Below are 25,668 nucleotides of genomic sequence, written 5' to 3' on the forward strand. Positions count from 1 at the left end.
GTAGTTTGGTAAATTCACAGTGCTCTTTGGTCAATAACTTAATTTCCCCAATTAACATGCTATATTCTTTACAATCACACACTTTAAGTATTTTTATTATGCGTCTGTATATCACTGAGCTTAGATAATTCTACCTCTCTTTTTGCCTTGTTTTTAATCGGCCCGGCTCAACAAGTTTTCTCCCGAGACCTATAAGTATCAATTGTGCTGTTGTAACTACCTCAGGTAATTAGAACTAATCGTAAAACTAATCACATCTCATTTGTCATTTAATATTTACTTCTGTCCTTTAATATTTGTTTAACCAAATTGGGATTGTGCGGTTGTAATCTTTGACGCAGTTTCTATGAGCAATATTACACTGTTATTCTTAGTTCCATCATATCAGTAAAAAGTATACAAACCTTTCAAAATAAATGGCGATTGATAACATGATGTTTAAATATTTGTTACTAAAACTAATTTCATTAGTAAAAATATAGGATATTTTTTTCTAACAACCTCGATCGGTATGTACTTTGACTAAAGATGAAATCATCCAATTGTGCACTAGCATCATGCATGTATGTCACACACTGTAGCATTTTCTTATATCTTCCAGGGAAAAATTGTCATAGGATCTCTAGACTCTAAATAACGACATATATATATGGGAGAGTTACTATACTAGGTGGTAAATCGTTGTTTATTACCAGAATGGGGGGGTAAGGGGTTATGATTAAAAATCCCAAAATGGTTCTTGGAAAATTGTGTTAGGAAAACAATAATTACCAAACATGCCATCGTAATTAAAAGCCACGTAGGAAAGAGAGCTGTTTTTGGAGAGAAACTTTCCCGCCAATCCATAAGTCTACCATTGTAGTTACATAGAGTTATATGAGGTTGGTAGAGTTAGCATGTAGATTTATGAATATTATTAGAGTTATGGGATAGATTGATGTTGAATGGTGATAGAGATATAGTTTTATGATAGATTTTATAAACTAGGAGAGTTACGCGAGAGAGTTAAAAATAGTTATGGTAGAGTTAGTGAGAACCATAGAGTTATACGGTAGAGTAAGTCGCAACCGTAGACTTAAATTTAGTGGTGGTAGAGTAAGTAAGAAAAAGATTCTTAGAGTTATGGGTGAATTAGAGATAGATGATAGACTTAATTGTAGTGGTGGTAGAGTTAGATGTCATGATTGAGTTATTTGTCAGACTAATGAGTAGTGACGGTAGACTAAGTATTGCTGATAGAGTTATTGGTGAGAACAGAGTTTGTAAATAATGTTATGATAGAGTTACTGCTTACTAAAATAGTATAAGATTCGTAGACTTAGTGTTTCGTGTGGTGATAGAGTTATTGGATTGTTAGGTGAATCCTAACATATTATTGTAGGTTAAATGGAGTTCCCCAATATTTGAAAAGACATTTTTGCCCTGAAGATAAAAGTGATAGCAGAAAAAAATGTCGTTTGCGTTCCTTAGTCCAACCTATCTAGCCCATTCCAATTACTTAACCTAATTTGTTGAAAAAATGCTGGAGATCCCTTTGTTATGTGGGAAGTGGTTATTTTCTAGCAACCGTTGGTTGTTTAGAGTCGATGTAAGAAGAGGTTGTAGAGTGATAGGACTGAGCAGAGAAATTTCTTATGAGGATTTTATTGAAATGGTGTAAGAGGATTTCAGGTTTGACAGAAGAGTTTGTGAGGTGAAGTTATCATACAAATTAGCATCGAAGAGTGTGCCGTTTTCCTTACCAGAGGACACCCCGCCGGTGTTTGTTTGTAATGGGCAGCAGTTTCAAGGACTCATCCGACAAAGTCAAGCAGAAGGAGTGAGTCGGTTGTGTGTTGAAATCGTCGATTCAAGAGATGAGGAGAAATCTAAAAGTGGGGAATACGATAAAGTGGAGATGGCTACTCGTCATGATAACTATGAAAAGAAGGCGTGTGGGGAAAAACGAGTGGCAGAAGACGAGGAAGAAGGGGAAGATGAAGACAATGATATGAGGTTTGATTGTTTCAATGACCCAGAGGGAGCAAGTTCTGGGGATGAAGAGTATAGTTTTCCTAAGGAAAATGCAGTTGAGGAAACGAAGGATGACAAAGAGGAAATTGTGGAAACAACTAACAAACACAGATTTTTCGTTCCTAAAAGGAATTGTAATTTTTGCAGTCTGTTTGACGAATTAGATATTAGAGATAATGATATAGCGGTTGGTCAAACATATGAATCAAGAAAAGATTTGTTGGTTAGACTGAAGATATTAAGTGTGGTCCAAAAGTTTGACTTCTATGTGCCTGAATCAAGGCCTACTTTGTATATTGTAAAATGTTGGGTTTGTGGTTGTCAGTGGAGGGTGAGAGCTTCAACGATAGGTGATTCTCCAATATTCCATGTTCGGATTTATCAAAGGCAATACAGTTGTTCAGTAACCGAAAGGTCTGCACGGTCTAGGAAAGCAAATAAAATACGTCACTTTAAGTATTTTTATTAAATTCGATCGCGAGAGAAAGAGAGAGAGAGAGGAAAAGAAATAAAATCTTTGCTTTCCAATTTTTTTTTCCTTTTGTATTATTCTATTGTCCAACACAAAATCGACATGTATTGTCTCTTACAACATAATTGGGTATACTATATAAGGGGCTCTCTTAACTTTTTTTCTTTTCTTCTGAATTATTTTTTGCTTCAAAACACTAAAAACTCCTCTAAGAGGCTACCGATGGAGAAAGTCTGAGGTAGTTACCGCGCATGCGGGCGGGTAATTCTACCTCTCCTGAATCCGGTTTTTCTTCTGGGAATCAGTCGCCAAGTTCATGTTGTTTACTCCATCGGTGATCTCTTCCATGGTTGCTAATTCGTCAATTCGTAACCCTAATTGTTTTTTTTTCTTTAGAGGTGAAGAAGAAATTAATAGAACAAGATGATACGCTTCTGGATTATGTGTATGTCACCCAAACATTCCGGGTGAACCCAGTTAGTTAATCGCGTTGTTGGGCAGGGCCAAAACAACAATATCTGATATGGACTTTTAAGGGGTTAACAGTGGATCAAAGGTAGAAGGGTTGGGTTTTTCTTGGGCCTTTAGAGAGTTTCCAATAATTGTGTTTCTTGTTATCTAATTGTGATGACGTGATAAGTTGATGTATGATATGATTTCAGTTTACATTATGACCACTATGATTTCAGTTTACATTATGATTTCACTATAAAACACTTTACATTATGATTTCAGTTTTAGCTTCTATAGAAACTGAGTTTCACACAATGAATTTGTTTAAAGGGGGAAGCAAATTCAATAACACTTTCTCTCTAAGAAATCAGATCGAAGCTAACAAATAAAAGGGAACTGAAATTTCTTGGAAAACAAGTTAGGGTTTTGCTCAAGAACAATGAAGAATTAGGTTTTTTGTATTAATTGCTGGATGCCTTACAATGAGGGAGTCTCCCTCTATTTATACTTCGTCTTAGATTACAAAATATATCTACTTTCCTAATCAGATCGGCCGTGATATGGAAAGTTTCTTGTTTCTTGTTAGGTCGGCCGCCGGGCGAACTGGGAGGTCGGCTTCCTATTTATGAGATGTGCTTCTTAATGCTATTGGACCTTCATTTGAAGATAGAATCCACCTCAGGGCTGAACTCCCGGTTTAGATAACCGGTTTCTTTGCAGGTTTAGATTGGTATGTTGGGGGTGCCAATTCCCGCACCAATAGCTTCTTGCTGGTTTCTAACAATCCATTTTGTGTTTAATAGACCTCGACCATAGTGATAACTCGATTCTAACTGTATATATTGAACAAAATTATAACTAGCAGCAAGCTACATTACTCTTGTAACTCTGTATAATCTGCGTTGCATGGCTCTAAATCTCGTCGGATGTAGTAGTTTATTATTAATATCGATGGGCTGTTAAAACCAATATATATATATATATATCGATGGGTACCGTCAAAAAAAAAAAATATATATATATATATATATCGATGGGCTTTAAGTATGTAAATTGGTTTTTGGAATCGTAGGTTTTTAGAAGTGTTTGGCGTAAAACGAGAAATGGATTGTAATTAACTAGAATGTTATCCAAAACCATGCTGATTAAGAGTGTGTCAGTGTCCATCAGCATGAAGGTAGGGCTCCGAATTTAATTATAAGCCTGATTATGGATGGGTGATGGGTCATGTACTCTCTTATAGCTATTTTCAGTTTGATATGTTAACAAAGGAAAAAAATATCTAGGGTAGTACACATTAAGTTTTTACGAAAGACTAATAGATTTTTATATATAACTGCTTCAGATATATATATATATATATATATATATATATATATATTTTATATCGTGAATATCTGCCAATTGCAAAGTCAATGAGTTGGATTTTATTTAAATGAACAAAAAAATATCTTATTAGAAAACTGACTGATACAATCAATTAAAATCATATTGACGTTTTCGAAAAATAAGAAAAATTTAATGTCATATGATACAGCGATGTCAAGTTAGGACATGATTACGGTATGACAGTATCATGTCTTAATCTGACACCGTACTGTATATGCCACGTTTCATCTCAAAACAAAGCATTGATAATGTTATTTAGCTCTGGACAAATAAACCGAATTCGATAAAACCGATCTGAACCGATTTGGATCGGTTTTGGTTTTACTGTAAAACCGATCAGATTATATTTTGATTGTGATTCGGTTTTTGGTTTCAAACCGATCCGAATCGAAATCCGATCGGTTATCCGTCAAACCGAAACACACTTAAAGATAAAGATATATACAATACACCGATACACAATGTTTTGCCTCGACTCGAATCGATTGTGCTTCTCCTTCTTCTCCTTTAGACTGTGTGTGTGACTATGTGTGACTGTCCTTCCTCTCCCAAACCTCTTTTGTCTCGACTCTCACTTCTCGACACACAACTTTTGCCGACTCAATGCTGGTCTCAACTCTCAACACTAGTTTTTTTGCTTTATAAAACCCCAAATCCCCAACTTTTGCCGACTCAACGCTGGAAACCCAAGGAGACTTACCTTCGCTTCTGTCAGCCGCATCAAGGAATCAATCACAGGTATGTATGTTCTTCCCAGAATCTAAGCCGTTTAATGTTAAAAACTTAAGATGAGATCTGTTTACTGTTTCTCTTTCTCTCTTTGAGCTTCGTTTATAAGTTTCAATGTTAAGACTTAAGATGAGCTATGTTTATGGTTGTTGAATCTTGATGTTGATGATGATTTCTGAAACCTAGAGACAGAATATTTGATCTTAGTTGTTGAATGTTGATGTTGATGATGATTTATGAAACCTAGAGACAGAATATTTGATTTTGTTGTCTAAGCTCCTTTTGTCTCTGGAAATGTGTCTAACTGTCTTAGCTCCGTTTCTCTCTTTTAAGCTCATTTGGTCTGTTTTTTTTCTTTTTTCTGAGTATTGTTGGTACGCTTCTAGTTTCTAGTGTGCTATGTAGAACTGTAGATTGGATTCAAGCATGTCTCTGACCATACAGGGTCAACTATAAGTTCTGTTCTTCTTGACTGGTTGGCTGAATGAGGGATAAAGAAGATTTTCACAATCACTGTTGACAATGCCACTGCCAACACTAATGCTATGAAGAAGTTTAAGGAAGCATTCAGCTTAGTAGGAAATGATGCAATGGTGTTAGGTGGTAAGTTCCTGCATTTACGTTGTTGTGCTCACATTATTAATTTAATTGCGAAAGATGGTTTACATGACCTTAAGGATAATGTGGAGGCTATTCGGAATGGTGTTCAATATGTTAGAGCTTCTAGTAAAAGGCTTGAAGCGTTTGAGCAGAAAGTTGAGTCAGGAAAGATGACAAGAGGGAGTTTATCATTGGACTGCAAAACAAGATGGAACTCCACTTATTTGATGTTAACAAGAGCATTGAAGTTCAGATTGGCTTTTGATAGAATGGAGGCTGAAGATAAGCTGTATAATGATTATTTCTGTGAGACCGTTGAAGGGAAAAAGAGGATTGGGCGGCCAAGTGAAGATAATTGGGATGAAATTGAAAGGTTAGTAAGGTTTTTAGTCATCTTCTATAACTCTACCTTGGTAGTTTCAGCATCATCGACTGTTAGCTCCTATAACTGTTAAAATGAAATTGTAACAATAGAGAGGAATCTATTGCCATTGAGCACTAATTCTGATCTGAAGCTTAGCTTAAAGGCAGAGGCTATGAGAGATAAGTTCAATAAGTACTGGGATGGATCAAAGAAGCTAAATAAGATGCTGATCATAGTTAGTGTCTTTGATCCGAGGAACAAAATGAAGTTTGCGAGTCTTTGTTTTGATATACTCTATGGTAAAGACAATGCAAAATCTAAGGAGCTTACTAAAGCAGTTAAGGAGGTTCTAGAAAATCTGTTTGACGAGTATAATGCATCATCTTCATCTCAGTCGCAAACTGCATCATCATCTCAGAGTGGACAGGAGTCTCAAGGTGATCTGTATCAGAAAATGGATTTTGACAGTGATATCGAATATCAAAGGGTGGACACTATGTACAACAAGTTGGTTAATGAGAATTGTTTTCAAGATGCAAGTTCAGAGTTGGAGTTATATCTGAAGGAGAAAGTGGAAACTCCAAAGGCTAACCAGCTTGGGATAAAGTTTGATGTCTTGGGATGGTGGAGGATCAACAGTCCTAAGTATCTTATTCTAGCCTCAATAGCAAAGGATGTACTTGCTATGCAAGTATCTTCTGTTGCATCTAAATCAGCTTTTAGCAATAGTAATAGGATTTTAGACCCATTTAGGAGTTGCTTGACTCACTACATGATTGAGGATCTGATGTGAAGTGAGCAGTGAGATTCAGTTGAATGAGAAATGAGTGATTACAACTCAGCAAATGCTTGCTGAGATTGAGTTGCAGGATAGTCTTGAGAAAGGTAAGTTGTTCTATTCATTATATCCTCTTTTCAATTGTGCATTTAAGTATTACTTAGTATTAACTTTGTCTTCATTAATCTTTTTTTCAGAGTTTGAGTCGCTATGCAAGCTGTGAAGATGAATGTTGAAGTTTCTAATCTGATAAAAGTCAAAAGAGGTTTGAACAAGTCTCTTACAAACACCCTTTTGAGTCCATTTGAATCAGGTCCCTGCATCTTATTTCTTTTTGTAATCATTATACATAGGTGAAAGGTGATATTTGGACTGATCAAGAGATGAATGATTGAACTTCTTGAAGATTGAAGAGTGTCTTTGTGTTTGAATGTTTGGAACTGTTTCTGCCTTAGTTATGTTTAATTGTTTTCCAGTTTTCTTCAGTCCTTCTCATTGGAACTAATTTCAGTTTGCATAAGTTGAAGCTTGTCAATGTTGTTATGTTTTATGGTTTGAATTTGAATAAGTTGAAACTTGAAGTCCTGGGTTGTCTTCTAATGTTTGTTAGGTTTATGTCTTGAAGACTTGAACTCTTGATGATCCGATGGAAATGTCTAGGATAATTCGGTTTTTACAGTATAATTCGGTTTTAAACCGGTTTTAAAACCGATTTGAATTGTTTTTGTTTTAATGTCGGATTTAAAAAAAAAGAAGGAAGCCGATCCGAAACCGAATGGATCCGAACCGATCCGATCTGGAAAAGCTGTCGGATCCCAATCAGATTCTTTATCTCCCAAACCGAATAATCCGAAATCCGATAAAACCGAACCGATTCGATCCGGAAATCCAAATGCCCAGGGCTAATGCTATCGATGAGTCATTGCACAATTCTTGTTTTATATTTATGCAAATGATTAATATATATAGAAAGAATGACTATACTAGTACATAAATCGTGGTTTATTACTAGAGTAGGTTCGTTTATTTTAAACTTACTAAATTAGTACTAATTAGTTGTTAAAAGACGTTTAACCCTTGGTTATTTGTTTAATTGCGGGGATGCCATTTTGATTTTTAAAAAAGGGACTTTTTAGTAAGAAATAGAAATCGTGAAACCCTTTGTATTCGTGAAAATCCTAAGGAGTCTTAGATTGTGTTGGTTGTTGTCTCTACTTGCGAAGCGATTGCGGAGGCGATATCGCTGGGGGTTCGTACGGAGATCTCGGTGGGTCGGCATTTGGGCAGAGATTTCAGTGTTGGGGATTCAGACGGAGATTCCGATGGCTGGGGATTCAAGCGGAGACTTCAATACAAATTTGGTTTGTGTTTCCTTGGGAGATTAAGGAGGAGATGAGTTCGTGAAGGGGAAATCAGGCCGTGTTCTGACGAAATTGAGTAAGAGGCGAGTATATTTATGATTAATACAGTTTGTTAAGTGTTGTTTATATGTAACAAATGGTGTGTTATTTTTTGGTATGTAGAATCGGCATGAAGAAACCGGTGAGGCGTTAACTACGAACGTTGAGTGGAAAGTATCTAGGTAGATAGTAATGATGAAAAAGTCAAAAGGTAAGTTTGTGATTTGAGAGAGATGTTTAATTTTGAAATTGGGTATGTGGGATTTGGTTTGATGAAATAGTTAATAGCGAATATGGGAGGGATCTGGTAGGGTACAATATGAAAATCTGAGCAAAAATTATTGTTTTGTCGTATTGGGGTTTGGTGTTTAAAAAAAAAAACTTTTCATACTCCGTATGTCTTGTGTGTATGTGTACTTGGTAGAGTGGTATGTTGTGATAGAGTGATGTGATAGAGTTTGAGAGAGTTTATAGTTTGATAGAGTTGCGTGATTGATTTAAGAAGAATTGTCGTTTGTATAATTCAGGAAATAGAATCTAAATTAGTATTGTGTGCCATTTGCATTTAAGGGATCAAGTGTATAGAAGAAGTACCCTCCAAGGTTGTATCATGAAAGGAAATTACTCTTACAGAGACGGAGCATGCATCATAACTGCACACTGAGCAGTTTTGGATTTATGAAGGAGTGCATTGGGGATGATGTGTACACGGATATCAGAGATAATTCGCAAGTAGGTGTTATCTTAAAACTTGCGGATAGTGACTATGTATGGTGGGAAAAGTTGGTGCACTTCATTTTAACTCGACAACTGGCAATAAAGAGGAGCTATGAGATGTGGGCATTGATTGAAGGGAGTCCTATCAGGTTTTCTCTTTATGAGTATGAAGAAATTTCCGACCTGAACTGTGATATGATAAATTAAGAGGATAAAGTGGATGTTGATCATACTGAATTATGGGCTGAGTTAAATGTGGATGTAGGGGTTGGTCCAAACTGGTATGATTTGGATGAAGCGATGAAGAATTGTAGGACCTCGCTTCCTGAATTGAGAAAGAAGATTGGACTGTTGTTTGTCGTTCATGTTGGTATATTGGGGCTATCTCGGTCCAGCAGGATTCCATTAGAGTAAGCTAAACGAGTTCTGGATAGTGAGGCTTTTGAGATATTTCCTTGGGTTCGTGTTGGTTTTAAGGAGTTGATTCAATCAATTAAAGTTCTGTCCTTTGATAACGATACATATGCTATACATGGATGTGTACATGTCCTAATGGTATGGGGTTTGGAAAGTTTGGTTAACTTTGGGAAAAAGTATGGGAAGAAAAGAAAAATTGATGATGATGATGTCGAAGAAGTTGTGCTGCTACTTTGCTTGGGTGGAGGCCGCCCAAGGATTACAGTTGAATCCACATTAGCTGCAGAGAAGAAGTTAAAGAAAAAGGTAGTGTAAATTTCCCGAATTAATGGATCCTTTGAGAAATTTTTTGATATTTTAACGAAACCCTATTAATGAACATATTTTTATCTGGTTGTTTGAACGTATAGGTGGATGTTAAGCATTTGGTTGTCAGACGTGAAGAGGGTATATATCCAATGCGGCCATGGGAAAATGCAGTATTCGGAGAAAGTGTTGGTGGTAATAAGTTGTTCGATAATCTGCTACATGATCTTTTCCTCGGATGTGTAGATGAGAAAGAGTGGTCTGGCTATGCAGAGGAGGGTGTCTTTGATAAGAAAGCGGAGAAGAGGCAGGTGGCAGCTAATAGTGGAGATGATTTTGTGGACCCACCTCCTATGAAAAAGTTTAAGGCAACAACCAGCTCCTCAACGCACAAGAGGTCAAAAGGTCCGGTGAAGCTTAAAGAATTGAATGATGAAAACGGCGATGATGGTGATGTGAAGGGCGGGGAGAAAGGGGCATTAGAAGGCGTTTTAAAGCTGTTAGGTAAGCTTGATTGAAAAATGGATGAAATGAATGAAAACTTGGGAGGGAAGTTGAAAAGTATTGGTGAGCAAGTGAAACAGATAGAAAAGAAGGTTTCAGTCCTTGAGAATGATGTGGTTGAGTTGAAGAGAGGTAAAGACATCTTGCCCGAGAAGGCAACTTTGGAAGAGAAGCCTGTTGATGAAGAAGGTCAACTTGCCCACAATGAAGAATCGAAAACAGGAGAGGGTGGTTGTAATGACCCTCACCAAGGGCAAGATTCCCAAAATAAAATTCGAGGAAATGACTTGGGAAAGACTTAAAGAGAAAGGAGATGAAGAACAAAGAGAAACGACTGAAAGAAGTCCGAGGAAATATTTGTGAATCGAAAGATGACCGAGCCAAGATGGAGTGACCGGGAGTACGGGCAAGACCCTAAGAATGATCGAGAGTCGACGGAGTGCGCGAAAATTTGTCCGAGAGGTGTGTCGGAGTGTCCGGAAGCTTTTGAGTAGGAGTATCGAAGCATTCGGGTTGACCAAGGAAAATGACCGAGAGGGGGCAGAAGGATCGTTGGTGTCCGAACGGTCGACAGACTGGGCCGAGAGGATCGAAAATGTCCGGAAGGATCGCGACAGTTGTCCGAGAGACCGAGAGGAGCTGTCTGCGTATTGCCGAGAGAATCGTTAACGATCGACCAATGGTCGAGAGGAGTGCTCGATTGTGATGCGCATTGTCAAGAGGACCGATAGCCACTGTCCGAATGATCGAGGAAGTTGTCCGAGTGAGACGAGAGTCACCGGAGGGGACGTCGAAGGTGCTGGACGAATGATCGAATTTTTGGGGAAATTATTATTTCCTAAAAATATTCGACCAATCAAAAATGAGAAAAGTGGAGATTAAATTAATATAACATAGGAGATAGTGGAGGATTAATTAAAACAAGATTAAGGGAGATAATGGAGGATTAACTTAATCAAGGAGGATTAAGGAAGATAGTGGAAAATTAAAATAATCAAGAGGAGATAGTGGAGCCTAGTGGAGGATTAAAATAATTCAAGGAAGAACTAGTGGGAATCAAGGTGGCAAACCAAAATTCTCCTAAGTGTTAAGCAACATGCACAAGAAGAAGAAGGGGAATCACATGCATTAAGAGGAGAATCCATAATCTGAATGCTTGATCAAGACAAGAATTGTTAAGGAAGCCTATAACTATCGATCAGTTGATCGGGAATGTGTTCGATCGAGACGGGAGTTGTCGAAGGGATCGACAGCAAAGGACGAATGCTGAGGGGAACGTCCAAGCGAGACCGGTAGATGTCGAGATAGACGGACGAGAAGCGAGTTAAGCCGCGGGAAATAAAAAAAATTTAATTTCCTCACAAGAGTTTGACCAATCAGATTTCTTGCATGCTCATGCACTAATAAGTGGATTTACATGCACTAATAAGAGGATTTACATGCACTAATAGAGAGGAGTTAGTGGATTAAATGGCGATTAACTATTGTGGAGTGTTAATCACGCACGCCATGCAAAGAGGGAAGAAGAAACTTGTCAAGGCGCACTAAGAAGAGGAAGAGAGGACTCGCACCTATAAATAGAGAAGGGATGCTTCTCATTTGCTCATTTCCGCAAATTTGCTCTCATCTCAGTAAGTCACTCAAAAGCTGTTCTTTGTGGAGAGATTACCGAGAATTTGTTGAGAGATCTCCGAGAGATTGTGCCGAGAGATTGCCAAGCGAGCATCAAGAGATCATCGAGGAGAAGAGGATTTGTGTCGAGAACGAGTTGTCAAAGAAAAGAAGGATTTGTCGAAGAGATCATCAATCAGTACCGGTGTTAGTGTCGAAAAAGAAGGTCGAGAAAAGACGACGGTTGTGTCGAAGAGCGATCGAGAGCAAGACGTACTTGCGATCAAACTTAGTCAAGAGTGAGTCGCGGTTTTGCTCGAGAGGAGACGAAGAAAAGCGACGTTTGCGGACGTAGAAGCGGGGAGCTGTCTGACGCGAAGGGGAAAGCGTTGTCTGATCGTGTGGTGCAGTGAAGTCCGGTAATCATCGTCGACGCGCGAGAGGTGAGTCTGCGGTAATGCATGTAGAAATAATTTAAATTGGTTGCATGCGTAATATGGTAGGATTCATCTTAGTGAAATGTTTAAATGCACATCTAACATGAATCACCATGCAAATGAAATGGATGAAATTTTAAGTAAGAGGGAACACTTAAAATTTGGATTTAGTTGCATGCATAATTGAACCTAGATTTACTTGAATGTATTCTTGTTTAAAATCAGGTTGCATGTGAATTTGGACTTAGGGATTGTAACATCCGTGAACCGAAATCCCGGTTTGGGGGATTGCATCGGTCGATGCAGGTGGTGCATCGGTCGACGCAGGTTCAAGTTTCTGCGTTTTGACTTAAGTCAAACGCTGCGTTTTGGGTAAGGGAAACCCTTAACTCGTGAGTTTTGTCTCATTCGCGTGCTTAGCCGCTTTTGAGAGAAACGAAAGAGAAAGAAAGTGTTCTTGGTATTTTTGGAGATTTCCGGTGTTTTGGGGCGTTTCTTGGTGAGATCTGTAGCTGGGATCGTTGTAGAAGCTTCCTAGGAGCTTGTTCTTGATTGTTTGAGGTTCAGTTTCTTCTGTGGCAAAGGTAAGTGCATGACCATGGCTTATCTAAGCTAGAGGAACCTTTAACTTGCTTGTTTTGTGTTGTTAGACTTGTTAGATCGTTGCTATGGACGTTAGGAAGCTTTCTTGTGGCTTGGGATTGAGTTTTGTGGTTGTAGGAACGAAATCCGGCTAGAAGCTTCGGGGAAATCACGGTGCTCGACGTTGCGTCGATCGATGCATAGCTTGCATCGGTCGATGCAAGTGCGAGGACGGCGCATAAAACTTTAGGGTTTTCGTGTTGCGTCGAGCATGCGTCGGTCGATGCAGATTGGGTATTGGTCGATGCAAGTTACACTTGCATCGGTCGATGCAGCTTCTGCGTCGGTCAATGCTTCCCCATTTGACATCGGTCGATGCATGTTGGCATCGGTCGATGCCGTGTCCTGTTTCGTTGTTTGTTGTGTGATGTTTGATGTGTGTTGGTTATTGGTACTCTATTGCTTTTGTGTATAGCCCAGTAGATGGGAGGATTGCCTTACTGAGTGTTTATAAAATACTCATGAATTGCAATATGTGTTTGTGGTGCAGGTAAAGGCAAAGTGTGATCGTGGAATCAAGGCAATGAAGAGGAGGATGTTCTAGGGGCTCGACTGATTGTTTATCTGGCATTGTTAGGTTGCTAAAATTGTGTCCTAGAACATTGTTTAGGATTGCTGGTTATTTGATTTATGATGTGGATCATTAGTTTGAGATTGTTATGAATATTATATTATTATTGGATTATTATTTATTGAGATTGGTATTTCCGCTGTTGGTTGTGATTGTGGTTAGGTGGCTAGTGGGTATGGGACCACTAGCTGTAGTTTATTATTATTATTAATATTAAAATTATTATTTATTATTTATTATTAAAAAAAAGAAGGTCGGTTGTTTCATTTTGGTATCAGAGCCCTTACGGTATTAGGTTTGGGTTCACTAGGCTTTGTGCTGTAGATGTTTGGGATTTGCATGCTTGAGTGATTATGTGAGTTAGTCAATTGTGTGTGGCATGGAGTCCTAGAACATCCTCTTCGAGCCTATTTGTGATTCCACGGTGAGTTTATATTTTCTGTGTAATAATAGAAATTGTTTTGCTTAGCCTTCTGTTCATGGTAGTGCAGATGGTTAGAGGTGATGCTGTTGCTGGTCGTGGTCGTGGAAGCGGACGTGGTCACGGACGTGGTCGTGGTAGGGGCAGAGTCCCAGTGGTTAGTGAGACCGAGGACCAGAGTGTGACAGCTGAGGGTGTTGGCGAGTCGCAGGGAGTTCCGGGGGATTTAGTGAGTGTGGCCGGAGGGGGCGGTGTTGATGCTCCAGTGGCCGGTGAGGCTAGGGTCCCGGGTGTGGGAGCCCCAGCGGGTGGAGTCCCTAGTGTTGACTTTACGGCTATGCTAGCACAGTTGTTGGAGCGGTTACCACCTGTGGTACCGGCTCAGGCTCAGGTAGTGCCACAGATCCTGAGAGGTTTTCACTGAGAGGTTTTCAGGTGGTACAGATCCTACTGTTGTAGATGCGTGGAGGACGAGTGTGGAACGTAACTTCCATACTCTGAGATGTCCTGAGGAGTTTTGGGTGGACATAGGGGTCTACTATTTGAGTGGTGATGCTGAGTTGTGGTGGAGATCAGTGGCTGCTAGGAGAGTGCAGCGGGAGATGACTTGGGCTGACTTCGTCATGGAGTTCAACCGCAGGTATTTTCCTAGAGAGGCATTGGACCGGTTGGAGGTGCAGTTCCTTCAGTTATCTCAGGGGACACGGTCAGTGCGGGAGCTGGACTTGGAGTTCAGTCGACTTCTATGTTATGGGGGTCGGGGTATGGAGTCTGATGAGGCTCAGATCAGGAGGTTTTTGAGGGCTCTACGTGATGATTTGAGAGTTCACTGTAGAGGGCGGAGCTATGCTACGCGTGCAGAGCTGGTTGAGACTGCAGCAGAGATTGAGGAGGATATCCGAGCACAGTCAGTGGCGGCTAGTCCAGCAGTTCAGCCTAGTAAGGCTCAGCAGCAGGGTGGTTCTAGCAGGGGCGGTAGGCCTGCACAGGGAACCAAGAGGAGATGGGAGGCTACGCAGAAGCCGAGTGGTGCGAGTTGCTTCGGTTGTGGGAGCAAGGATCACAAGGTTGCTAGTTGTCCCAAGAGGAGTGCTCCGACGGCAGGGCCTCGTGTATGTTATCATTGTAGGGAGACAGGGCACATCAGGCCTTTTTGCCCCAAGTTGCAGCCGGCAGCTGTGGCAGCGTTGCAGCAGGTGCAGCCTGGAGGTCAGCAGGTGGCACGGATTGAGCAGGCGCCACGGGTTTACACGACAGTGGAGACTGGTGGAACCAGTGCCGGGGTGATCACAGGTATAATTTCTGGTACTTAAACTTTGTGAATTTTTAGTAGGTTCAGATTTTATGTTTTTCTGTGATAAAGTGTTAGGTTCTCAACACATGAGGTTTGTGTAGGGACCTTGTTAGTGGGCGGGTTTAAGTCCCACGTTATGTTTGATTCTGGAGCTTCTCATAGCTTCATTACTCCGGAGTGTGCAGAGCGCGCGGGAATCAGAGGGGATCCCGGGGAGCGTACAGGAGTGGTCAGAGTTGTTGGAGGCAAGTTCCTGAGAGTTATCGGACGAGCTAGAGGGGTGGATATTCAGATCGCGGGAGAGTCATGGCCAGCGGATTTGCTTATCAGTCCAGTGAAGTTATATGATGTTATTCTCGGGATGGATTGGTTGCATCGGCATATGGTGCATTTGGATTGCCATCGGGGTAGAGTGAAGTTTGAGCGTCCAGGAGAGAAGTTGGTTTTTCAGGGAATTAGACCGACTTCAGGGAGTCTCGTGATCTCAGCCATTCAGGCTGGGAAGATGATCGAGAAGGGCCGTGAGGCTTATCTGGTTACTATATCTATGCCAGAGTCAGTGGGGAAGTCTACGGTTAGCGGTATTCCGGTAGTGGAGGAGTTTGAGGATGTGTTTCAGTCTTTGTAGGGATTACCACCATCTCGGTCGGATCCTTTTACCATCGAACTGGAACCGGGGACGACACCGTTATCCAAGGCTCCTTACAGAATGGCTCCAGCAGAGATGGCAGAGCTGAAGAAGCAGCTAGAGGATTTGTTGGGTAAGGGATTTATCCGTGGGGAGCGCCGGTGTTGTTTGTCAAGAAGAAGGATGGGAGTTTCTGTTTATGCATTGACTATCGGGGTTTAAACCGGGTTACTGTGAAGAACAAGTACCCTCTCCCTAGGATTGATGAGTTGTTGGATCAGCTGAGGGGTGCTACTTGGTTCTCTAAGGTAGATCTGGCGTCGGGTTATCATCAGATACCGATAGATGAGGCATATGTGAGGAAAAACTGCTTTCAGGACGAGGTATGGACATTATGAGTTTGTGGTGATGCCTTTCGGGTTGACTAACGCGCCAGCAGCGTTTATGAGATTGATGAACAGCGTGTTTCAGGAGTTTCTGAATGTGTCTGTCATCATTTTCATCGACGATATCCTGGTTTAGTCTAAGAGTCCTGAGGAGCATGCAGTGCATTTAAGAGCAGTTTTGGAGAAGCTGCGGGAGCAGAAGTTGTTTGCTAAGTTGAGCAAGTGCAGTTTTTGGCAGCGAGAGATGGGCTTTCTGGGTCACATTGTTTCTGCAGAGGGGGTTTCTGTAGATACAAAAAAGATTCAGGCTATCAGAGATTGGCCTAGACCGCAAAATGCCACAGAGATCAGGAGTTTCCTTGGATTGGCAGGATACTACAGGAGATTTGTGCAGGGGTTTGCGAGCAGAGCACGTCCTATGACTAAGTTGACAGGGAAGGATGTTCCTTATGTTTGGTCAGAGGAGTGTGAGGAAGGCTTTGTAAGCCTTAAGGAGATGTTGACTACTGCGCCAGTGTTGGCTTTGCCTGAGCAGGGAGAACCCTATGTGGTTTATACAGATGCATCTAGAGTTGGTTTGGGCTGTGTTCTGATGCAGCATGGGAAGGTGATTGCCTATGCTTCGTGGCAGTTGCGGGTGCATGAAGGCAACTATCCTACTCATAATTTGGAGATGGGTGCTGTAGTTTTTGCCCTGAAGATTTGGAGATCTTATCTTTATGGTGCAAATGTACAGGTGTTTACAGATCATAAGAGTCTAAAGTATATATTCACTCAGCCTGAGTTGAATTTGAGGCAGAGGCTGTGGATGGAACTTGTGGCAGACTATGATTTGGAGATAGCCTATCACCCTGGTAAGGCTAACACGGTTGCAGACGCTCTGAGTCAGAAGAGGGTAGCTTCGGCTCAGGAGCAGGAGATGGAGTCTCTGGTAGGAGAGATCAGTGCTTTGAGTTTGTGTGCTGTTTCACTGGAACCGTTGGGTTTGGAAGCAGTTGACAGAGCAGATCTTCTGAGTAGGGTGCGGTTGGCACAGGAGAGGGGTTTGGGGCTGGTGAATGCCTCAACGGATGTTGATTCAGAGTATCAGGTCTCAGATAATGGTACTATCTTGGTGCATGGTCGGGTTTGTGTGCCCAAGGATGAGGAGTTGAAGCAGGAGATTCTGAGAGAGGCTCATGCGAGCAAGTTATCCATTCATCCAGGAGCGACTAAGATGTACCGTGACCTCAAGAGGTATTATCATTGGGTCGGGATGAAGAAGGATGTAGCTAGTTGGGTCGCGAGGTGCGATGTATGCCAGCTAGTGAAAGCTGAGCATCAGGTTCCTGGTGGTTTACTGAAGAGTTTACCCATTCCTGAGTGGAAGTGGGATATTTGATTACCATGGATTTTGTGGTAGGATTGCCAGTGTCACGGACTTTTGATGCTATTTGGGTCATCGTAGACCGGTTGACTTAGTCAGCACGTTTTCTGGCCATTAAAAAGACTGATGGAGCAGCGGTCTTGGCTAGGAAGTATGTGAGGGAGATATCAGATTGCATGGGGTGCCAGCGAGCATTGTGTATGACAGGGATTCTAAGTTCACTTCGGTGTTCTGGCAGTCATTTGAGGTAGAGATGGGCACTAAGGTGCATATGAGTACAGCTTATCATCCCCAGACAGATGAATAGTCTGAGAGGACGATCCAGACGCTGGAGGATTTGCTGAGGATGTGTGTCTTGGATTGGGGTGGCCATTGGGCAGATCACTTGAACCTAGTAGAGTTTGCTTACAACAACAGCTATCAGGCGAGTATTGGTATGGCTCCTTATGAGGCTTTGTATGGGAGGCCATGTCGTACACCGTTATGCTGGACTCAGGTGGGGGAGAGGAGCATGTACGGGGCCGATTTTGTTCAGGAGACCTCAGAGAAGATTCAGGTTCTCAAGCTGAACATGAAAGAGGCTCAGGATAGGCAGAGGAGTTATGCTGATAGGAGGAGGAGAGATCTTGAGTTCAAGGTAGGAGACAGAGTGTACCTCAAGATGGCCATGTTATGGGGTCCGAACAGGTCATTGACTGAGACTAAGTTGAGTCCGAGGTATATGGGTCCGTTCAGAGTGATTGAGCGAGTTGGACTAGTGGCATATAGACTGGAGTTACCTGAGGTTATGCGTGCTTTCCACAAGGTTTTCCATGTGTCTATGTTGCGGAAGTGTCTCCGTGAGGATGATCAGTTGTTGGCTAAGATTCCTGAAGATCTTCAGCCCAACATGACTTTGGAGGCGAGACTAGTGAGGGTTCTCGAGAGGAGGATCAAGGAACTTCGGAAGAAGAAGATTCCTTTGATGAGAGTCCTTTGGGACTGTGATGGCGGGAGGAGCAGACTTGGGAACCTGAGGCGAGGATGAAGGCAAGGTTTAAGAAGTGGTATGAGAAGCAACCGCGACTTGAACTTGCCTAGCCTGGTTCCATCTGTAATCCGTGGCTGGAGCGAGAATGGAGTATTCCAGCCCATCTCTCTTGTCACTCGGTTGCTTGGGATGGTTGGTTGTGCGACTCAGTAACAAGATGAGGTGGTACTCGGGGTACAAAGTTTCCGTGAGGCGGGATTTGGGGAAAAGTTTCCCAAAATAGAAGTTTCCTAGAGTGGAAAGTTTCCAGAAATGGAAAGTGCTAATTATGGAAAGTTCTATGGGAGTTAGAATTTGTCCATTTTAGCGGTGGAAAGCCTTGGAGGGGCTTGTGAGTGGCCTTTGTGGCGGGTTGTTTAGCCGTGTGTGGCCTTTGTGGCGGGCTGTGTAGCCGTGTGTGGCCTTAGTGGCGGGCTGTTTAGCCGTGTGTGGCCTTAGTGGCGGGCAGTTTAGCCGTGTGTGGCCTTAGTGGTGGACTTTCGAGTCAGAGTGCCGTGTGTGGCGGTCTTTTTAGACATTGTGAGGCCTTTGTGGCGGGCTGTTTAGCCGTTTTGTTTGGCCTTTGTGGCGGGCTGTTTAGCCGTTTTGTTTGGCCTTTGTGGCGGGCTGTTTAGCCGATTGTTTGGCCTTTGTGGCGGGCTCGTCAGCCAGAGTGTCTTTGTGACGGTCCTTCGGGACAGATAGTATTTGTGACGGTCCTTCGGGACAGATGGTCTTTGTGACGGGCTGTTTAGCCAGAGAGTCTTTGTGACGGTCCTCTTTAGGACATTTGTTTGGCCTTGGTGGCGGTCCTCTTTAGGACATTTGTTTGGCCTTGGTGGCGGTCCTCTTTAGATCATTTTGTTTGGCCTTGGTGGCGGTCCTCTTTAGGACATTTTGTTTGGCCTTAGTGGCGGCCCTTGTGGCATGTATATGATCCTTGTGCGGTTATGAGGTATTCCAGTGAGGGGATATGTGGTTGGTAGGACATTGTGATGTTTTACGCGAGCCACGGGAAGGAAACCTGGATAGGGATAGGACTCAGACGTTGCGTCGGTCGATGCAAGTGCGAGGACGGCGCGTAAAACTTTAGGGTTTTCGTGTTGCGTCGAGCATGCGTCGGTCGATGCTTCCCCATTTGACATCGGTCGATGCATGTTGGCATCGATCGATGCCGTGTCCTGTTTCGTTGTTTGTTGTGTGATGTTTGCTGTGTGTTGGTTATTGGTACTCTATTGCTTGTGTGTATAGCCCAGTAGATGGGAGGATTGCCTTACTAAGTGTTTATAAAATACTCATGCATTGCAATATGTGTTTGTGGTGCAGGTAAAGTCAAAGTATGATCGTGGAATCAAGGCAATGAAGATGAGGATGTTCTAGGGGCTCGACTGATTGTTTATCTGGCATTGTTAGGTTGCTAGAATTGTGTCCTAGAACATTGTTTAGGATTGCTGGTTATTTGATTTATGATGTGGATCATTAGTTTGAGATTGTTATGAATATTCTGTTATTATTGGATTATTATTTATTGAGATTGGTATTTCCGCTGTTGGTTGTGATTGTGGTTAGGTGGCTAGTGGGTATGGGACCACTAGCTGTAGTTTATTATTATTATTTATTATTTATTATTTATTATTAAAAAAAAGATCGGTTGTTTCAGGGATTTATGTGGTTAAATCGCGAATGGTTGCATGCATATTAGAACTTGTTGCATTAACTTGCTTGAGGTGTTTATATTGTTTGCATGCATGTAGAATAATCATAGGTTGCTTGTTTGTGTTCTTGCTTCTTGATAGATTATTGCATGTTTTATTCTTGCTTGATTTCATGCTTGTGAGCTTGACTAATCGTTGCTTGAATTATTGTTGTGAGTTTTATTTTAGCTTAGCCTCTTGAATTTGTTTCTTGAGTCGTGGCTAGGATTGTGTGTCGGTATTTCTGTTTCCAAAAGCGGATGTCTCGCGAGAGTTCTCAACGACCACTCGCGCGAGACAATGTTACGGCTGGCTAGCTACCAGCGTAAGCGCTACATGATGATGTAGCTAAAGGTGGGCTCATGTCGGAGAACTTTGTGGTCTCGGCATGGGAAGTGTTGGAATGGAACAGATTATCGATGGGCCCTAGGTGTAAAGAGTCTAGAGTATTCAAGTGTCCCTTGTTTATGTCTAGTCGTCTTTGCATGTTATGTGTTGTCTAAGAGTCTAGGATAGTTCAAGTATCCCTTGTTTATTCTAGTCGTCTTAGCGAGTTGCGTAGGTGGTAAGAGTCTAAGGTGTCCAAGTAGTTCCTTGTTCCCTTAGGTCGTCTTTCTCATGTTGTAGCAAGTCTAGATCTTTCGAGTTGAGTCGTAGTGATCTAACATCTCTTGCTCGTTTGTTGTTTTGCTTCCGCTATTGCTTTTGTTGCGTTGCTTTGATAACTTGCTTGTTTTCTTTGCTTGCTGGGAAGTCGGGTTGGGGAAGTAGAATCCCGTTTAGGAGGAAAGGGGTACCCAGGCTCACTGAGTAATCTTAGATTACTCATGATATTATTTTGGTCTTGCAGGGAAGCCTAAGTGAGTCTAGTGCCGGAGCAAACGTTAGGGTACCGGATAGGGTTTTCCTTGTGTTCTTTGTAAAACCCTATTTTCGTAAATGGTTATGTAATATTATCCGACTATCTTTATATATTGCTTTGATAATTTATTTTTGATGAAATATTTTATTAAGGTAATATATACGGTTTTCAGGAAAACATGGCAAGTTGCAAATGATACTCGGCCTTGTCCGGGCTGACACAACGCACCAGGCCACAAGGGTTGCAAAGCCTACGTAGTCTCGGTCGCGGGAGGAGTTGTGCCAGGGAGGACCGGTCGGGAAGTCTGCAGCTTCCGTCCCTCGACCGGATCACCCTAGTGCAGTTCCGGCATTCGTAGCGTTCCCGGTGCTGTCCGATGGACTCCGTGGCCATAGAGCGGTATTGGGGCGTTACAATGGGTGGTATCAGAGCGGTGTTTTCGAACCCGCGAGCACTTGTGCATTTCAAAGTTTTATCGAGTAAATGTGTCGCAAAAACACTAGAACTTTTATCCGGTCGTTTGCTTGTCTAGTTTAGGGTGAACCTTAGAATGAACTAAGCATCTTACCTTGTATCTTGTGGGTTTTTGATGTCTTCAGGTGATTCATGTTGCGAGGATGGTTCAGGGAGTGAGGGGCCGAGAGATGAGGATTGGGAGCATCACAATGGATTTCTATCGACAGAATCAGAGGGCAGCCAAGGGCCGAATGATTCAAATGATTGTGATGAGGACGGGGTGTTAGACGCGGATGACACCAACTGGTCAATTGAGACTGATCCGTCCGAATGTTATGAGGAAACGGAGGAGTTGGAAGTTGATCGAGAGAATCAGACTACTGTGTTTGAGATTGGAGATCCAAGTCGTCTTCAAGTGCGAATGGATGCGCAAGGAAAGTTTGAGATTATTCCTGTTGGAGATCATGGAGAGGCGGAGGTGGAGCTCGCCAATAGGTTACAAAAATTACTGTTGGAGCTTGTGGAGGATCAGGGCGACGCTATCAATCCGGATACCCGGAGGCAATTGATAAGATCCTAGATTTTCTGACGGATGTCTATGTACCGGAAGAAGAAGGTGCCACTAGTGGAACGCGAGATGTGCCCGAGACCGGAGGCAATAGTGGGGAGCAACCCGCGGAAGAGAGACCAGAGACGGTTGCGCGAATACTTCTAATGCTGAATGAGTTGCATTCGCCGGAGAGAGAGAACGAAGGCGATGGAGAAGTGATTGGGCCGGAAGACAAGGAAAAAGAGAATCCAGTCAATGGAGATTCTAAGAGCGAGGAACCAAGGACCAGAGAGGTGGAAGTGATCGACCTTTTGTCGAGTGATGATGAAGGGATTCCGACTTTTGTAGTGGAATCAAGGCGTGACCAAGACCCAATACCAAGAGGTCAAGAACGAGAAGATGAGACCAGAATGGAGCGTGGAGAGGACGCGAGATGGAGAGCTAGTGCAAGTCGAGTTGTACGAGAGCAAGGTGGACCGAGTCAAGTCGCGAGAGATTGAGTTGTACCAGATCAGAACGGGAACCAGATCAAGACGCGCTGAATCAGATCGTGCCGAGGAGCAATAGTCCTATTCGAGCCGTACCATTGCAAATGGTGTTGCTAGAACAAGAAGAGGAGCCGATGGATCCAGATTTGGAAAGACGTGAGAACGGTGGAACTAAGAAGGTTGAACAGGGAGCGAGTAAGACTCGAGATGGGAGAGAGTAGCTCAAGAAGAGGCCGAGAATGACGTACCAAGAATTCCAAGCGATGGAACAACTAGAGATGCGGCCAGTGACCTTTCAACCGAGAGGCCGACTAAGAATGAGAGTCACTGCCCGGAAGAGAGTGGTTTATCCAAACCAAGTTCATACTCGGAACCAATCCTACTGTGAGCTGTGTGAGGGCATTGGACATAAGACCAAGAATTGCTGGAGGATAAACTCATCCAGTCGTCGTGAAGAGACGGAAGAAAACCCGATAGGGAGAATTGATCGAGTGGAAGTGAACCCAACGGACCGGGCTGAGACCTCATTGTCTGCTGCCGCCTCCACCTCAACTGAATCTCCCGCTGAACCCAACGGACCGGGATGAGCCTGCTAGGGAGTGCGTGTGCATGTGCGAGGCATGCACTAGGCTCAGGAATCAATAGAACCTTTGGGGAGTAAGGGATTTCTATTGGGATTTCTGTAAGGGTTGGATAATTTTCCTTTTGTTTCTAGACCTAAATTTTGTGTTTTTGTCTAGGGATCCGAACCCTTAGAACTATTTGCTACTTGCTAATCTTTATATCTTTTGTAAAAGTACTTTGTGTTCTTTAGCCGTGTTTGTGTTGTTTGTGGTACTATTTAACTACTTGCTAATCTCTGCTTGTTTTTACCACTTGCTTTGATTGTGGCTTGAGTTTTATAGGTTTGCATAGTTAATTATCTTGCATTATTGCACGCGGTCGATGAGGATTCACATAAGTCACCACAAAGCGCGATCAGACACAAGAGAAGAAAACTAAGAAAGTCCGAAAGAGTTCAAGAAAATTCGAATAAGAAAAAGACAACCAGTCAATGAAAATTAAATCGAAAGAAGGAGGAGAGAAAAGAAGAAGAATTGTGGAAGGGAATGAGATAAAATTCTTAAGAAATCGAAAGAGCAATAAAGCGGTGCGAATCAATCGACAGTGTCAAACAAATTAAAAGGGGTGGAGTCAAACTAAGCGTGACCAAGGAAGTGCGAGAAGCAGTGCATAGTCCAAGAGGTAGGACAAAGAGGGTGCAAGAAGATAATGCACAAAAGAAGAAAATAGTCTACGAGTAGACAAAGAGGGTGCAAGAAAGTAGTAGGCGGAAAAGGAGAGGCATTATTATGCTAAGAGGTGAGAACCGAGAAAAGTTCTTAAATCCAATCTCATAAGGATGGGAGTTAAAGAAGGAATTCAAGGCAATTTGGAGGAAAGTCATACGGAACCAAAGAAATCAAGAGGATAAAATCCTAAGGCGTGTAAGGATAAAGGAGTCCGATGAACTGAAGAAGTAAAATATTGAGGCTGGTAAAGGAGAAAATACAAGTCGTATGTTGGAAATATCAAGGTGGAGTGATTTAAGCTGAAAAAGGAGAGAAGGGTCAGGAACAAGCTGAAGAAAGAGAAGCATTGACTCAAAGAAGTTAAACGGTGGACAAGTCATGGTGCAATGAGGCAAGAGCCTTAGTAGTGGAAAAATCATAAGGATCATGAGGAACCAAGTGAATACTGGAGATGAAGAAGCTTTCCAAAATATCAACGGGTGGTATAAGAAAGTAGTGAAGCCACAGAGACGAAATAACCAAGGAAAGGAGGATTCCAATGAAGATATCGATGTAATGGTAGTCGCAAGGCAACGACACCTATGCCAAGGAGTATTGACATCCCAAGGAGATAAAGAGACGGCAGGAGAATTTGGGGACGAATTCTAATAAGGGGGGAGAATGTAATGACCCTCACCAAGGGCAAGATTCCCGAAATAAAATTCGAGGAAATGACTTGGGAAAGACTTAAAGAGAAAGGAGATGAAGAACAAAGAGAAACGACTGAAAGAAGTCCGAGGAAATATTTGGGAATCGAAAGATGACCGAGCCAAGATGGAGTGACCGGGAGTACGACCAAGACCCTAAGAATGATCGAGAGTCGACGGAGTGCGCGGAAATTTGTCCGAGAGGTGTGTCGGAGTGTCCGGAAGCTTTCGAGAAGGAGTATCGAAGCATTCGGGTTGACCAAGGAAAATGACCGAGAGTGGCCAGAAGGATCGTTGGTGTCCGATCGGTCGACAGAATGGGCCGAGAGGATCGAAAATGTCCGGAAGGATCGCGACAGTTGTTCGGGAGACCGAGAGAAGCTGTCTGTGTATTGCCGAGATAATCGTTAACGATCGACCAATGGTCAAGAGGAGTGCTCGATTGTGACGCGCATTGTCGAGAGGACCGATAGCCATTGTCCGAACGATCGGGGAAGTTGCCCGAACCGAACCCGAACCAAAATTTCCATAATACATATATGATTCTATAAATTATAAACCCGAGTTATCCGAAATCCGAATTACCCGAACCGATACCCGAATGCCCACCACTAGTTCCATCATATCAGTAAAAAGTATACAAACCTTTCAAAATAAATGGCGATTGATAACATGATGTTTAAATATTTTATACTAAAACTAATTTCATTAGTAAAAATATAGGATACTTTTTTCTAAAAACCTCGATCGATATGTACTTTGATTAAAGATGAGATCATCGAATTGTGCACTAGCATCATGCATGTATGTCACACACTGTAGCATTTTCTTATATCTTCCAGGGAAAAATTGTCATAGGATCTCTAGACTCTAAATAACGACTTATATATATGGGAGAGTTACTATACTAGGTCGTAAATCGTTGTTTATTACCAGAATGGGGGTAACCAGAATGGGGGGTAAGGAGTTATGATTAAAAATCCCAAAATGGTTCTTGGAAAATTGTATTACGAAAACAATAATTACCAAACATGCCATCGTAATAAAAAGCCACGTAGGAGGTTTGGATTTTGACACAAGAGATGGTAGATGGCGAAACTAGGGTTGCGACTACGCTTGCGCAGGATGCCACC

The 25,668-nt window shown here is 42.3% G+C and overlaps 1 protein-coding gene and 1 pseudogene across 1 annotated transcript; both read left to right on the plus strand.

Moving 5' to 3' along the window:
* Positions 1-5,601: 5,601 nt before the first annotated feature.
* LOC104783506 (zinc finger BED domain-containing protein RICESLEEPER 2-like) lies at positions 5,602-6,813 on the plus strand. Its single transcript, XM_087509189.1, has 2 exons — positions 5,602-6,029; positions 6,177-6,813. Exons 1-2 carry the CDS (start codon positions 5,602-5,604, stop codon positions 6,811-6,813), a joined length of 1,065 nt encoding a protein of 354 aa, XP_087365315.1.
* A 2,018-nt stretch (positions 6,814-8,831) lies between these two features.
* Positions 8,832-10,156, plus strand: LOC147945299 (uncharacterized; annotated as a pseudogene).
* The last annotated feature ends 15,512 nt before the right edge of the window (positions 10,157-25,668 follow it).

Source organism: Camelina sativa, chromosome 4 (genome assembly GCF_030686135.1).
Source record: "Camelina sativa cultivar CO46 ecotype springtype chromosome 4, ASM3068613v1".
NCBI lineage: Eukaryota > Viridiplantae > Streptophyta > Magnoliopsida > Brassicales > Brassicaceae > Camelina > Camelina sativa.